Source organism: Sinocyclocheilus grahami, unplaced genomic scaffold, assembly GCF_001515645.1.
Source record: "Sinocyclocheilus grahami isolate Dianchi unplaced genomic scaffold, SAMN03320097.WGS_v1.1 scaffold584.1, whole genome shotgun sequence".
NCBI classification, from domain to species: domain Eukaryota; kingdom Metazoa; phylum Chordata; class Actinopteri; order Cypriniformes; family Cyprinidae; genus Sinocyclocheilus; species Sinocyclocheilus grahami.
Genome location: NW_015505763.1, coordinates 165,243 through 178,644, shown reverse-complemented (window position 1 = coordinate 178,644; position 13,402 = coordinate 165,243). Strand labels below are relative to the sequence as shown.

Below are 13,402 nucleotides of genomic sequence, written 5' to 3'. Positions count from 1 at the left end.
ATCTCCAATTAAATAATGAAGAATAGTCCAGCGCATTGCTCATTTTCCGAGGACAGACCTCTCCTCTGTTCCTTTCACTTAATAGAGAGTGGGGGGAAAATGCAGCCCAATTAGAGTAGAGTACAAGATTGAGTTGAGAAAGAATTACTGTTGGGAATTCGAGAAACGTTTCTTAGAACAGTTCAATATTTTGAACATATTGGTTTGGTTCCATTAGTGGTGTTTGAGCAGCTGCATTGCTCTTCTGGAACGCCGTACACTCTGATGCACGATAGTACAGTTCCTACTCCAAAGCTTAAATTTGCCATGCATCTTCTACTGTTTCAGACTCCAAAGGCCTGTCAAACCCAGGTGAGGTGGAGGCGCTGAGAGAGAAGGTCTATGCCTCTCTGGAAGCCTACTGCAAACAGAAGTACCCTGAACAACCTGGAAGGTACAAGAACCACTTACCTGGAGGACCTGGATGATATATATTGAGATGTGATCAAAAATATATTTTTTGAAGAACAGCTTCATACTTCTACACACACACACACACATATATATATATATATATATATATATATATATATATATATATATATATATATATATATATATATATACACACACACACAGTATATATTTATAAGATTTAAATGATATTTGAGATATGAACATTTCATAGCTTCTCAGGTCTTGTCTGACTTCAAAAGTTGTCAGAGTCATATCAAGTACAGATAAAAGAGCTATCAGTTTAATTGTATATCCGTCTTGTTTTTTCGCCGTTTGACTATGTGTGTTTTTGTGTGCAGGTTTGCTAAGCTGTTGCTGCGGCTCCCTGCCCTGCGTTCCATTGGACTGAAATGTTTGGAGCATCTGTTCTTCTTCAAGCTCATAGGAGACACGCCCATCGATACCTTCCTCATGGAGATGCTAGAGGCGCCCCACCAAATGACATAATGACATAACGCCCTCCTGTCGCCAGGGGGACACAAGGGTCTGCCACCCCAAAGGCCCCTTAGAAACTGAACACGTGACACCATTTGCCAGAGCAAAGGAACTTTCAGAACCGCCGCTCAACTCAGCGTTTCCAATACACATTCATGGCGTCCATGGGTCTGTTTTATACTTTGTATAAAGATATAAATATATATAACACATAAGAAAAAAGATAACAATGGAATTCAAGCCCACAGACAACAGTGGGAATGGGTGTATCAAACTATCCTTCAGTTGGTTCATATGAAAAAAAAAAAAAAAAAACGATAGATTTGATCGAGGTGCAGTAATTGTAAGAATTTCTTACGCAAGCTTGTGTACGTTGGGATTTAAGATGAGAGGGATCGAATATGGCCATCCTGGGCTGATGTGTCTGGGCACATGAAGACATATGGGAGATGATAATAATGGTAATGCGGGTAATAATCCGGGTTTCTAACACAAACTTTGTTTTCAGCCCCTGATGGGAGTTTTTGCGATAACAATCCTGCTCAAATTGCCATTTGTCCCTCAAGCAGGCTGTTCCTGATAGAATGTTCTTGTAATTACTGTCATTTAAAAAGTGAGTGCTCTGAGCAAAGGAGCCAATGAGGAATCACAGACCGCGTTCGTTCTCCCACTTCACCCCGAGCATCATCAGTGGTGGGTAGGAGACGCAATAAGGACGTAACTTCAGGATCAAATAGGAAGGGACACTGAGGTCTCGCTGTGAGCAGATCCCAGTGTCTAATGAGCCACTCTGAGTTTTGGACTATGATCATTCACAATTTTTCATTGTGCACTCGAAACATGAGCTTTTAAAATTCCGATCTGCCTGTTCTCACATAGCCCATGATGCTGAAACGTGAGTGAAGTAAACTAAGGACGCTTATAGTGGATATCCCAACGATAAGTCGCCCACATGTCCCAGTGTGTCTCATCTGTATACCAATTCACCTCAAGTGGTTTTCCAAACGAGTTTGACATTTGTACAGTTTATTACAACCAATTCAGTATTGGTGTCCTGTATTTTGTGGATGATTTTTCAAAATGTGTGCCGTTACCTCTCTTTCAGTCACTTTTACTATGGTATATTGATTCCTTTGTGTTCCTCATTCACTCCTGCGTCAGCCTTTCGCATGAGCCATCTCATGCATTCAGGTCTTGCAAATCTGTGTTATCATTAGGATGTTTCTAAGCACTTAACCTCATGTTTCAAGTCCCATTGTTGTGTTTTTGGGGCTGCCTTTTTATTTTATTTTAATTTTTTTATGAGGTATCATCTGTTTTCTGGGCCTGTAATTTGCCATTTTCAGCATTTTTTTTTATTTCTGTATGCTGCTGCTGCTGCTAAACTATGCATTTAGCATCCCCCCCCCCAAAGACTATCCATAGTGAGACTGAGGCAAACTGTCTTGCAAATCTGTGTTATCATTAGGATGTTTCTAAGCACTTAACCTCATGTTTCAAGTCCCATTGTTGTGTTTTTGGGGCTGCCTTTTTATTTTATTTAAATTTTTTTATGAGGTATCATCTGTTTTCTGGGCCTGTAATTTGCCATTTTCAGCATTTTTTTTATTTCTGTATGCTGCTGCTGCTGCTAAACTATGCATTTAGCATCCCCCCCCCCAAAGACTATCCATAGTGAGACTGAGGCCACATGTGAACAAGGTTAGACCGCCAGGACCAAGATTCGGGTCTCCAGCAGTTCGTAGAGAGATACTAGGGGTTTTGCATAGGGAGGAGTGGAGCAGTACTGTAGGGAGTAATACTGAGGCAATGGGAGAGCTGAGACTTCCACCTAGTGGTGGATATGCAGCACTGCAACATTACTTGAATTTTGTACAAGTATTTAATCGGATAAAAAAAATGGCACTTTTACGTGATATTATCAATGTTTGTTTTTGTTTGAGTGCAGTCTCACAAGGGTCTTTAGCAATAGCATGAATTAGATCACTCGAGATGGTTTATCCAGAGTGACGCCCAACCAATTTAAGTCGATACTGTTTATTAGGATGCCTCTCTAGAATTACATTTCTGAAAATCAGCTTTTCGTCCTCTTACCCTCATTTACTTTGCGTGGCAAATGGATTTTATTGGCTTCCCTAGACTTTTTAATGGATGAGTATTTTGGAAGCCATATTCAGGTTTGAGATCAAAAGCTTTCTCCTGTTGGAAGTGGAGTAATGGAGAAATGTTAACCTAGATAGAATTAATACATACGCAAATGCTTTATAACATAAAGTTATATTTTGTCTATATGTAAATGTGTGTATATTTCTAAATATGAAAGTATATGAATCCATTCTTTAAATGTTTCTGAACAATGTTAGTAAGGGAGCCAAGCGTTTTTCCTTAAATTGACTAAAGCCAGGCCTAATTGCACTGTTCTCAGATACTAGAAATGTTTTTAATTGCTGAAGCTTTTGTGTTCAGCCTTGAATTACACACACAAAAAAGGAAATTTTAGACTAATACCAGCAGTTTAGAGCCCTAAGAAAAGATCGTACACCAGCTCCTTGACTTATGAATCATTTTATGTTCACAAAACCTCGAACAAATGTCTCGTTAGTGAAAAAAAATAAAATCTGAAGGAACCTGTTGCATAGCCACTTTTTTCCCATTTAAACTAGTGAGGATAAACTTTGACCCTGACACAGTCACTGCTTCAGTCGTCACAGAGACAGGACCTTTTAAAAACATTGAGAAAATTATAGGGGAAAAAATCTATTTTTGTACAAATGTAATTGTATCCCTTGCTTATATATCTTCCCTTCCTTCCTCTTTCTGTGGGCTGTTGTGTACATTGTGTAAATGTTGATTTGAAGTGGGAACATTTCAAATCGAAGCATTTGAAAGTGGATTGTGTGAGGGATGACGTCAACTCTGACACCTTCACCCTTTTCACATACACTTTGCCTTTTGGTTTCCTCCTTTCGCCATCTCAAAGAGAAGGACTGTCCTCTCATCATATGTTGTCTTATTTTTAAGGAAATGGAAAAAGTAATCTGTTCTACTTTGTGGGTTGTTCTTTGATGTTTTGTCTTTCAATCAAATTAAACGTCTAATTAAAAATACGTGTTATGTCTTGATTAAACTAGTTGGTCCTACATGGGTTAACAAACATTTTCTATGAATTCCCTTTTATTGTGGCCAGCCTAAGGCACACCTGTGCAATAATCATGCTGTCTAATCAGCATCTTGATATGCCACACCTGTGAGGTGGATGGATTATCTCGGCAAAGGAGAAGTGCTCACTAACACTGATTTAGACAGATTTGTGAACAATATTTGAGAGAAATAGGCCTCTTGTGTACATAGAAAAAGTCTTAGATCTTTGAGTTCAGCTCATGAAAAATGGGGGCAAAAACAAAAGTGTTGCGTTTTTAATTTTGTTCAGTGTAGTAAGGAAGTTCTTGCCTCGTGAGATAAAAATAATAATAATGCATAAAGGTTTTATGTTGTTACAGGTTTATCAGAAATTTCCACCTCTGAAGTTAAGCCAACCAGAGTTGTAACTAACACTGGGTTAGGTTTTTTCTAGTACAAATACAATACAATACTAACCCCAAAGGATGTTCTGTCCGAGTAGGCAAGAGAGGCAGTGCCCAACAACAACTCACACACCCACTATTTAGTGAGCAATCAGCTTGGTGAAATCAAAGGTAGGCAACATCACTGTGTCTGTAACCACAATGACCCCTGCAGTGTTTACCGAGCAGCGCTGAAGACTGGTGATCCAAAAGGAAAGGGTTTATTAAAAAGAATAGTTAGACTTGTGTTCAGCAAAATATACATGTAATGTGAAAATTGATACAGCATTTTATACTGAATAATTTGGAGCTTAAAACACTTTGAGTGATAAAGATCACATTGTTCATGAAAACAATTTATTTAAAGAATAATGAATCTAATTACACGACACATCTACTAAATGGTATAGTAGTGCAAGTACAGAACAGAGCATTTTTAAAATATCATTCCAGAGCAGTTTTTCGAATTATCAAAGCTAATATACACACCCTCATAAACATCTGGAACGTTAGCAAAATATTTAAATGTTACATATGTTGAGTTGAGTATTTCAGTTGATCATCTGTATGTTGTTTTTTTTGTTGTGATCATACATCCACCTCCCTTTCCTCACCCTGTTCCCCATCCAGGCCTCTGCTGGTCACAGAGCAAGTGCACACGGTTTTCTCACCCCCTCATCACAAAGCTCTGTTCGAACACCCACTGCTATGATTGGCTAACAGTTCAAAACGCATAAATACTCAGTACATAGCAAACGATCTGTAATAACAGACAAAGCAATAGTGACCATGTAATAAGAACAGTTATTCACGCTTGTGTGGTGCTACATTACTGTTGAATCCAATATAGTCGGCACAGCATTGTCTTTTAGTTTCAATCTTTATGAAAATCTTGCTTCGAATTTTGCCTTGTTTGTAAATGAATCCTCAGTAAAATGAAGTGAACAAAGGACCAGGTTCTTACTAACCCGCGGCATCACACAGCTTCTTGTTGTTTTCTGAGCCATCTTTATCGTTTGGTTTCTGCATAGACCTGTGTTTGCCTCTCTTGTTATTTACACTACATGTGCTAATCGGTGGGCGGGGCTAAACAGGCAGTGATGTAGAAGCAGGTGTTGATCGTCTGTGGTGGCCACACTATTATGTCATAAAGTGGCACATTCCATAACCTGTCGATTTGGCAGATTGGCTTCAATATAAGCTGTTTTTAGACTAATGAGAAAGACATGAGTTCTGAAACTTACATGTTGTTTTTATAGTACAGTGACCTCTTATATGTCAAAAGATCAAGGGAATTTTGATTTCTCAGTCCATGACCCCTTTAAGATATTTTTGGTCATTCAGTGTTTCTGTAAAAAAAAAAGAGAAAAAAAAGCTAACAATAATACTGATAAGATAATAACAATACTATGAATTCTACTACTAATAACAATATAAAACACTAACGATTAATGAGCTACTGGGTTCATGAATATTAATCACGTTGTCTGTGTTGGCTCGAACTGATTTGCTGAAATCAAAACAGGTACGATAATAGGTGAGCGCCAGCCAATGAGATTGTCGTTTGCGCATTAGTTCCGCCCACAACCGAAGAAACCGGTATCTTATGGTTCTTAAAAGCTGAAGAATTCCTAATTATCTCTGTTATTTTTATAGGAAAATACAACAAAGAATATTGTTTACATGTAGCGCGTCAATTCTGCATGGTATGTACTCTCTCGCTCTCTCTTTTTCTTTGCGTGTGTGTGAGAAACAGTGCTCTCAGCAAAGCGACGTTGAGTCGTGCGCCTTCACACTTGAGTTTACGGTACGTCAAATACAGGTATGCTGTGCATCCATAAGATATGCAGATTGCTTGATGAAGAGTGAAACTCGTAAGCTCTCAGAATTTATTAGGGCTAATGTTAGACATCATTTAGTTGCCCAGACGAAGATTTAGTCGCATATGTGAGTAATTTACTCGCATTGTAGAAGGTTGCACATGGACATATGTGACTAATCAGCTCTCTTGTGAAAACCTTTAACAGAATGCCAGGATTTGATAAGTCGGTGCCTGACTCGTGCTCCTGCAGAGAGAGCAACTTTAGAGGAGATCTTACATCATGAATAGTTTCAGCAGGGACAAATGCCAGCAGTAGCTCAAGAATCAGTGTAACATAGGGAAGGCAGAAGAGAAATCCAAAGTCGTTTTTTTGTGAAAAGCAAGCAAGCAAGCTTAATTTTTTCGCTACATTTATTCATTCAGCAGATACTCCAAATCAGCCACAGTGAGGAAAAACAGCACAAACCACATAGCAGCAGAGTTTCAGAGGGCCAAGCTTAGTAAAACAATAAGCAGCAAACTTGGTGCACAAAAAGGAGAAGCAAATTACTATAAAAGAGCAAAAGTAGTGCACAAAGAAAGACGTTACAAATAGAAAAAAACTCGGAAGAGCTAATCTAGTGAACAAAAAAATTAAAAATTTCTTTGAGGAAGTCTGAAACAGACAGTTTAATGTAAAAAAAAAAACACTTGTACACAAAGCAGAGAAAACTAGTGCAAAAATGAGTAGTAACAGTGCAAAATATGAGGAAATAGAGGAGCAAATTTAGAGACTGTTCCTCTGTGCACTTCATAAATCCAGTATATTTTTTTATAACACACATTTTACTTCAAACAATGAACAAAGTGAATCGTTTGTAATTAAATAAGAACAAGTTACAAATAAAATAAGGTTTAACAAGTGTATTCAGATACAGAAATTTAATTAAGTGTAAAATAACACTGCATAGTGTTCACTGTATAAATGAAATATAGATTAATCTTTGTTAAAGCTGTTTTATTGTTGTCAGATATTTATAGGCTGCTCACTTTAAGACTGAATGCATGCACATAGTCAATATAATGATACACATCCGATTTCTTTTGAATTACCTTCACTTCACTTAAGACATAACCGACTGGGTTTACCAGAATACTTGACTAGAATTTTGAGGTCATTTTGTATGTCTGTTCCAAGCGCAATGAGACGTGAAAGAGAACTGAATTCTGTACTCACGTGCTTTATGAAAAGTGGCTCTCTGTGTTCTCATAAACTCTGTCCTAGAAAGCGTTATAGATATGATTAAATTACACTATATAATTATATAGTAAGCAATATTGTAGTAAGCTACTTCTACCCAAGTAAACCTGTAAAAGTACAACTATTCAAAATAGTAGATTGTACTGTAGTTTAACTACACTTTGAAAGGAGACAAAGAATGAGATCTACCTTATTTCCTGTGTAGTAAGTGGAATAATGTACAATCAGCCGGTTATGATCACAAAATAAACCCTTTTCTATAAACCTATGTACCAGTGTCTAAACAAGCATGGTTTTCAAACCTTCAGCACTGTGGATTTTTAATGGTTGTGTAAATGCACGAATGACATTGTGCTGGATACAGGTAAAAAAAAAAAATCTTTATTGAATCACAGGTCATGTCCAAAGTGACTATATAGTAAGCAATATTGTAGTAAGCTACTTCTACCCAAGTAAACCTGTAAAAGTACAACTATTCAAAATAGTAGATTGTACTGTAGTTTAACTACACTTTGAAAGGAGACAAAGAATGAGATCTACCTTATTTCCTGTGTAGTAAGTGGAATAATGTACAATCAGCCGGTTATGATCACAAAATAAACCCTTTTCTATAAACCTATGTACCAGTGTCTAAACAAGCATGGTTTTCAAACCTTCAGCACTGTGGATTTTTAATGGTTGTGTAAATGCACGAATGACATTGTGCTGGATACAGGTAAAAAAAAAAATCTTTATTGAATCACAGGTCATGTCCAAAGTGACTAAATGCAATACAGATAGAATTCCTCATGCGGCCCGTCATCACTGCAGTGCACTGGAAATCCGGCTAAGAACAAAAGAACAGAGAGAGTCCAGAGGCAGAGGATGGGTTAATGCCAAACCTTCATCCACGTCGAGCAGGAAAAATAAAACACTCAAAGTACTATCACCTACTCGAGCCACAGTTAAGAACACAGAACAGAGAAGCTGCAAGTATGTACAAACTGTCAGATACAGAAAACATCTCGAGGCTCTAAATACATCCAGACTTGCTTTTGGTCACGAGATATAAGGTTATGGCAGATTCACTTCGCAGCAACACTCCTCCTTGCATAAGTTGTGCAATTGAAACCACATCAAAATAATTAGTAACTGAATGTTTTACCAGATTGTGCAGGTAAGAATTGTTTTTGTAGCTCAGAATGAACATTTGTAGTTTGTGTAATTGAAGTCTATTAGAAAACCTTTCCTTTTAACCCAATACTTTCTCTGAAAGCTCTGACCAAACTGCTGCTCCATCCCCATATATTTATAGTTTTATTTTTCATAAGCACCGAAACTGACATGAACATAGGTGTTACAGGTAGTTACAGCTGTAGGAATAAAGTGAACTTTTGGCATACATTATGTCTGCAACTGCTATAGCTTTCATAACAAAAGAGAGTTTTATTGTTAGCACGGACTAGACAACATTGAGCCACTGAAAGCCACTGAAAACCATAAACAATGTCTGACAACTAGCTTAGCGACTATAACACAATGAATCATTTTAATTGCAGATTTAACAGTTGCATTTTTGTGCTGTAAAGAAATAAACATAAAAATAGCGGACGTTCAAAACACCCTTCTGCCAGACAAAACATTTCATACATGCAGGTTTGATTTGACATTGGTTAGTCAAGTTAAGTCTTTGAGGTGGTCACAGCTGAGAAGTTTGTGAAACCTCTTTTCGGCCAAATAATGGAGTGAAGCAAATTGCTCCTATAAATGCCACAAATACAGGCAGAGAAATGCAGTACTCCAAACATTTGTTAAAATGGCCACTTAAAATGTGCTTAAGGCATTCGGCTGGCTTCAGGAAGTGTGCAAACCACTGATAGACAGATAGGGGTCATTCTACAAAACTTACTGAAAAAAAAAACACAGGAACACTCTTTGTCCTAATAGGTCTGTGAAGTTCAAACAAGCTGCCAAGATTTACAGACTGGTTAAACGTTTTGCTGGATGCTTAAACTGATGAACGAGAGCTGGTGGCAAGGCAGAGAGAAAGTGACTGCTTTAGTGCACGTGAGCGGCGAGAGGGGTGCTGCGTTAGGAGAGGGTATGTCGGGCTAGGGTGCTTTCACCAGTCCTCTTGCTGAGCCTTGATGTCAGTGTGAACGGCCTAGCGTGACCTTTCAAATGAAAAACAAAAAAAAGTCCCCCCCCCCACACAAAATTAATAGTACAAAATTAAAAAAAATATATAATAAAGTAATATAAGCATGAGGCTTAGCAGTCGCTCTTCCAAAGTTTGATGGTTTTGTCGTTTTCTAGTGCTGCTGATGCAATGATGTTTTCTGTGGGGTGACATGCGGTTGAGATCACCACATCTACAATGAAAGAAATGGGATGAGATTATTTTCAAACAACATTAGAAGTGTGCACACACACATATGTATGCTGTGTGTGTGTGTATATAAACGGCAAGAATCAACCATGATAAAAATAAAATAAATGAATGGAAAAAAAAAAAGTATGACTAAAATAAATCTGTCAAATTTAGCACTGCCTAGCTGGAACGATTAGCAGGAATTGTTTAAACTGTAGAGCTTTCAGCTCCTACCTGTGTGCCCCTGTAGTTTCTGTACGATCTCCTTGGTCTGAAGGTTCCAAATATAGACCATGTTGTCCTCTGAGCCGGAGACAATCCACTAAAGAGAAAGCAAATCTTTAAAACCTTCAAAACCTTTTCTACCAAAATGTGGAAATTGAACACTTCTGTGGAAAAAAAACAAAACAGTAAATTGATGAGTATGCTCAATGTCTGTGTTTAGTGTGATATGCTTAGCAGCTGATTAGTATAGTGTAGTTCCAACATACCTTTCCACCAGTGACAGAGAAATTTGCAAATATGCAGTACTTCTCATTTTTATGACCGGTATATGTTTTCAAACACTAAACAAGAGAAAATTATATTGTTATACACAAATGAAGAATTATTGTTATCAAATAAAACAACCATCTCCATCTAAACAGAAAAAAAATCTTACCTTTCCTTTGCTGTAGTCCCAAAGCTTCAAAGTGCTAAAACACAAAGGGAATGCAAGAGCCTTTTCAAAGGGCATTGATAAATATAAATTATTTCATTACTGCTATTTTTTTTTTTTTTTTAAAGAATGAGCAGCATAAAAGGCTCAGAATAATGAGAAGTCTGTGACTCACTTATCCAGAGTGGCAGCCAGTATGTATTTGCCATTGGGGGAGAACTTCACAAATGACACAGGTGGGTTGTCATCATCTAATGAATATTTGCATATATATATATATATACACATTATAATGCCCGTTTATTTGTTTAATCTCTTTATTCTTATTTAAGATGCCATACATTTTGTTATGTTTTTACGAACTTCACAAATGACACAGGTGGGTTGTCATCATCTAATGAATATTTGCATATATATATATATACACATTATAATGCCCGTTTATTTGTTTAATCTCTTTATTCTTATTTAAGATGCCATACATTTTGTTATGTTTTTACTTTTTTTTTTTTTGTTGGCTTAATGTTATAGATGTTTGATAAGAACAAGTTTCACAAACACTTTAGAGGTACAAATTGTCGCTTCTGAACAAGTGCTTTTGTGTAAAAGACTGGTAAACTTACCGATGAGTGTTTTAAGGCACTGGCCTGATGCTGTGTCCCAGATACGGCTGTTTAAAATGTCACAAATAAGCATGTATGGTTGTTAATTATGCATCTCTGACATATTTATCCACTCTCAAAAAAACAACGACAACAACAACAAAAAACAATCTCACAGCCAAAGTTCACTCACCAAAGTCCATCATAACTGCTGGAAACAATCAATGAGCCATCTCTGTTGAAATGAACCTAAAACAAAATTTCAAAAAGGAAAAATCATTTAAAGTATATCACCCACTGTACACAGTTGTGAATATGATTATCTGATCATCATATGTTAAGTATAAAGGCACTCACCGCAGAGACGGGGTCCGAGTGCGCTGGCAGCGTCTTGAGACACTTGCCCGTTTTAACATCCCAAATCCTCACACTCTCGTCAAACTGCCGTGGAGATAATAATTAACATGTATGTTTGCCTGAATTAACAAAACAGTGAAATGACAAATGATTGTGAATGGGCTTACAGATCCAGATACGATGAGGTTGGACTGGGGGTTGAAGTTACAGCAAAATACATAGTTGCTGTGACCCTTCAGTGTTTTTAAACACTTCCCCTGGTGATATAAAGAAACAGCATAGGAAAAGCCCTGAATATCATAAATTGTGGTGATATATATATATATATATATATACACACACACATGCATATATTTGATATTCAGAAGTTAAGCTTTGGCTTGTGCTGTTGACTTACAGAGCTCACATCCCAAATTTTCAGTGTCTTGTCATCGGAAGCTGAGACCAGGAGGTTGGAGTCAGAGGACCAGGCCACGTCTGAGATGCCCTGCAGGTGAGAGAAAACCAGGTCACATTAGACACCTCGCAAAGTAAAAGCAGCACTACTCTGCAATTATGGATCTTTTGGGAAACTCACAAGTTTGTGTCCAGATATCGTCTTTTCAAACTTGCCATCATATGCACCCCATATTTTGATCAGCTTATCAGCAGCTGGATGAAAGGGGGAAAAAATCCCAAAATTTTATGACTTTTCTTTCACAGCACAGCTATTTCAGAGATTCTCAAAGGGGGGTTTGTGAGTTCATGAAAAACTAGTGAGTCGTAAAATGTTAAATTAAATTATATAAAAAAGAGAGGCCATCAAAATAAAATTGCCATATGGCAAGTGTGATTATCAAATTGCAAAAGGGATCTTAACACACATACATAGAGCAAATGTGATATACTAAAAGTATTTGTTTTGATCATTTTTCAGATGTAAATAAAAACCTCAAATAAATAAATTAAGTCGAGTTTCATTCCTGTGAGGTTTCATTAAAAGAATCTTACTTTCCGTTTCGAAGAATAAAGTCTTATGGGTTTGGAACAACATGAGGGTGAAAGTAAATGACAATTTTCTTTTTTTCCCTCTAAAGTCTCAAGAGAGATTTTACGTTTTGGAAACCTCTGTTCTATAACGCATAACTACTTTATATCAGTATTAGTGCTGTACAAGTACTTACATGAGCTTGCGAGCCACTCCCCACTTGGACTGAACTTGACAGAAGAGACTGCTTTTGTATGGCCAGCCAATGTGAATTTTAAGGTATAGTTTGGCTTCACAGGTGCTGACTGAGATAGAGCAGAACTCACATCATTAATGACACATTGAAATAAGTAATGACTTTGTCACAGATCGTATTAGCTACATTTCTGCTTTACCATTTATACCACAAGTATATCCGTTGCACGATATACAAATCATCTAAAACCAAGCAGAAAACAATTCCAAACTGTGTCGCAGATGGGTGTTCCCCAGTGATGTTTTACCTTGCTCTGGCTGGCGGAGGCAGCTGATGCCGGCTGTGTTTTAGTAGCCTCTGTGTCTGGTTTCTTCTCCTCAGTTGCCATGGCGAACAAGTTGGAGAGAATGGGTTTACAGAAGCAAGTTCAAAGTCAACCTGACTGTCCAAAAGAGAAGTACTGATGAGAGTTTGTATATTAGTCTTCCAATTCAGATGACACAGAAAGGATGGAGGAATTCAGTTAGGTGTTCGGAAAGTCTGTAGGTTACATGTAAAACTAATGATCACATGCCAGTCAGTGTGTTAACGGTCACAACATCTTTCCAATATAATTATCATGCTAATACATTTCTGCCCAAGTTTATATTTTTAATTTACATTTTCAAATGTACTCATTTTCATATATATATATATATATATATATATATAATTTTT

General features: G+C 37.3%; 2 protein-coding genes across 6 annotated transcripts in view; one reads left to right on the top strand and one right to left on the bottom strand.

The window, feature by feature from the left end:
* The window catches only part of rxraa (retinoid X receptor, alpha a), a 176,849-nt gene extending 174,488 nt beyond the window's left edge, over positions 1–2,361 (top strand). For both annotated transcript variants that reach the window (XM_016240203.1, XM_016240202.1), the window contains exons 10-11: positions 328–433; positions 795–2,361. In XM_016240203.1, the coding sequence (XP_016095689.1) occupies positions 328–433; positions 795–942 (254 nt within the window). In that variant the 3' untranslated portion in view covers positions 943–2,361. The remainder of the gene's footprint in view (positions 1–327; positions 434–794) is intronic.
* Positions 2,362–8,265: 5,904 nt separating this feature from the next.
* Positions 8,266–13,402, bottom strand: part of LOC107556935 (WD repeat-containing protein 5) — a 5,973-nt gene continuing 836 nt past the window's right edge. For 2 of the 4 annotated variants that reach the window (XM_016240199.1, XM_016240197.1), the window contains exons 2-14: positions 12,993–13,127; positions 12,686–12,794; positions 12,100–12,173; positions 11,920–12,009; positions 11,690–11,779; positions 11,523–11,606; positions 11,359–11,414; positions 11,187–11,233; positions 10,739–10,814; positions 10,567–10,600; positions 10,397–10,471; positions 10,140–10,227; positions 8,266–9,906 (exon numbers count right to left, since the gene is read on the bottom strand). In XM_016240199.1, the coding sequence (XP_016095685.1) occupies positions 9,806–9,906; positions 10,140–10,227; positions 10,397–10,471; positions 10,567–10,600; positions 10,739–10,814; positions 11,187–11,233; positions 11,359–11,414; positions 11,523–11,606; positions 11,690–11,779; positions 11,920–12,009; positions 12,100–12,173; positions 12,686–12,794; positions 12,993–13,073 (1,005 nt within the window). In that variant the 5' untranslated portion in view covers positions 13,074–13,127 and the 3' untranslated portion in view covers positions 8,266–9,805. The remainder of the gene's footprint in view (positions 9,907–10,139; positions 10,228–10,396; positions 10,472–10,566; positions 10,601–10,738; positions 10,815–11,186; positions 11,234–11,358; positions 11,415–11,522; positions 11,607–11,689; positions 11,780–11,919; positions 12,010–12,099; positions 12,174–12,685; positions 12,795–12,992; positions 13,128–13,402) is intronic. The other 2 variants (XM_016240200.1, XM_016240198.1) reach the window with 1 other exon arrangement.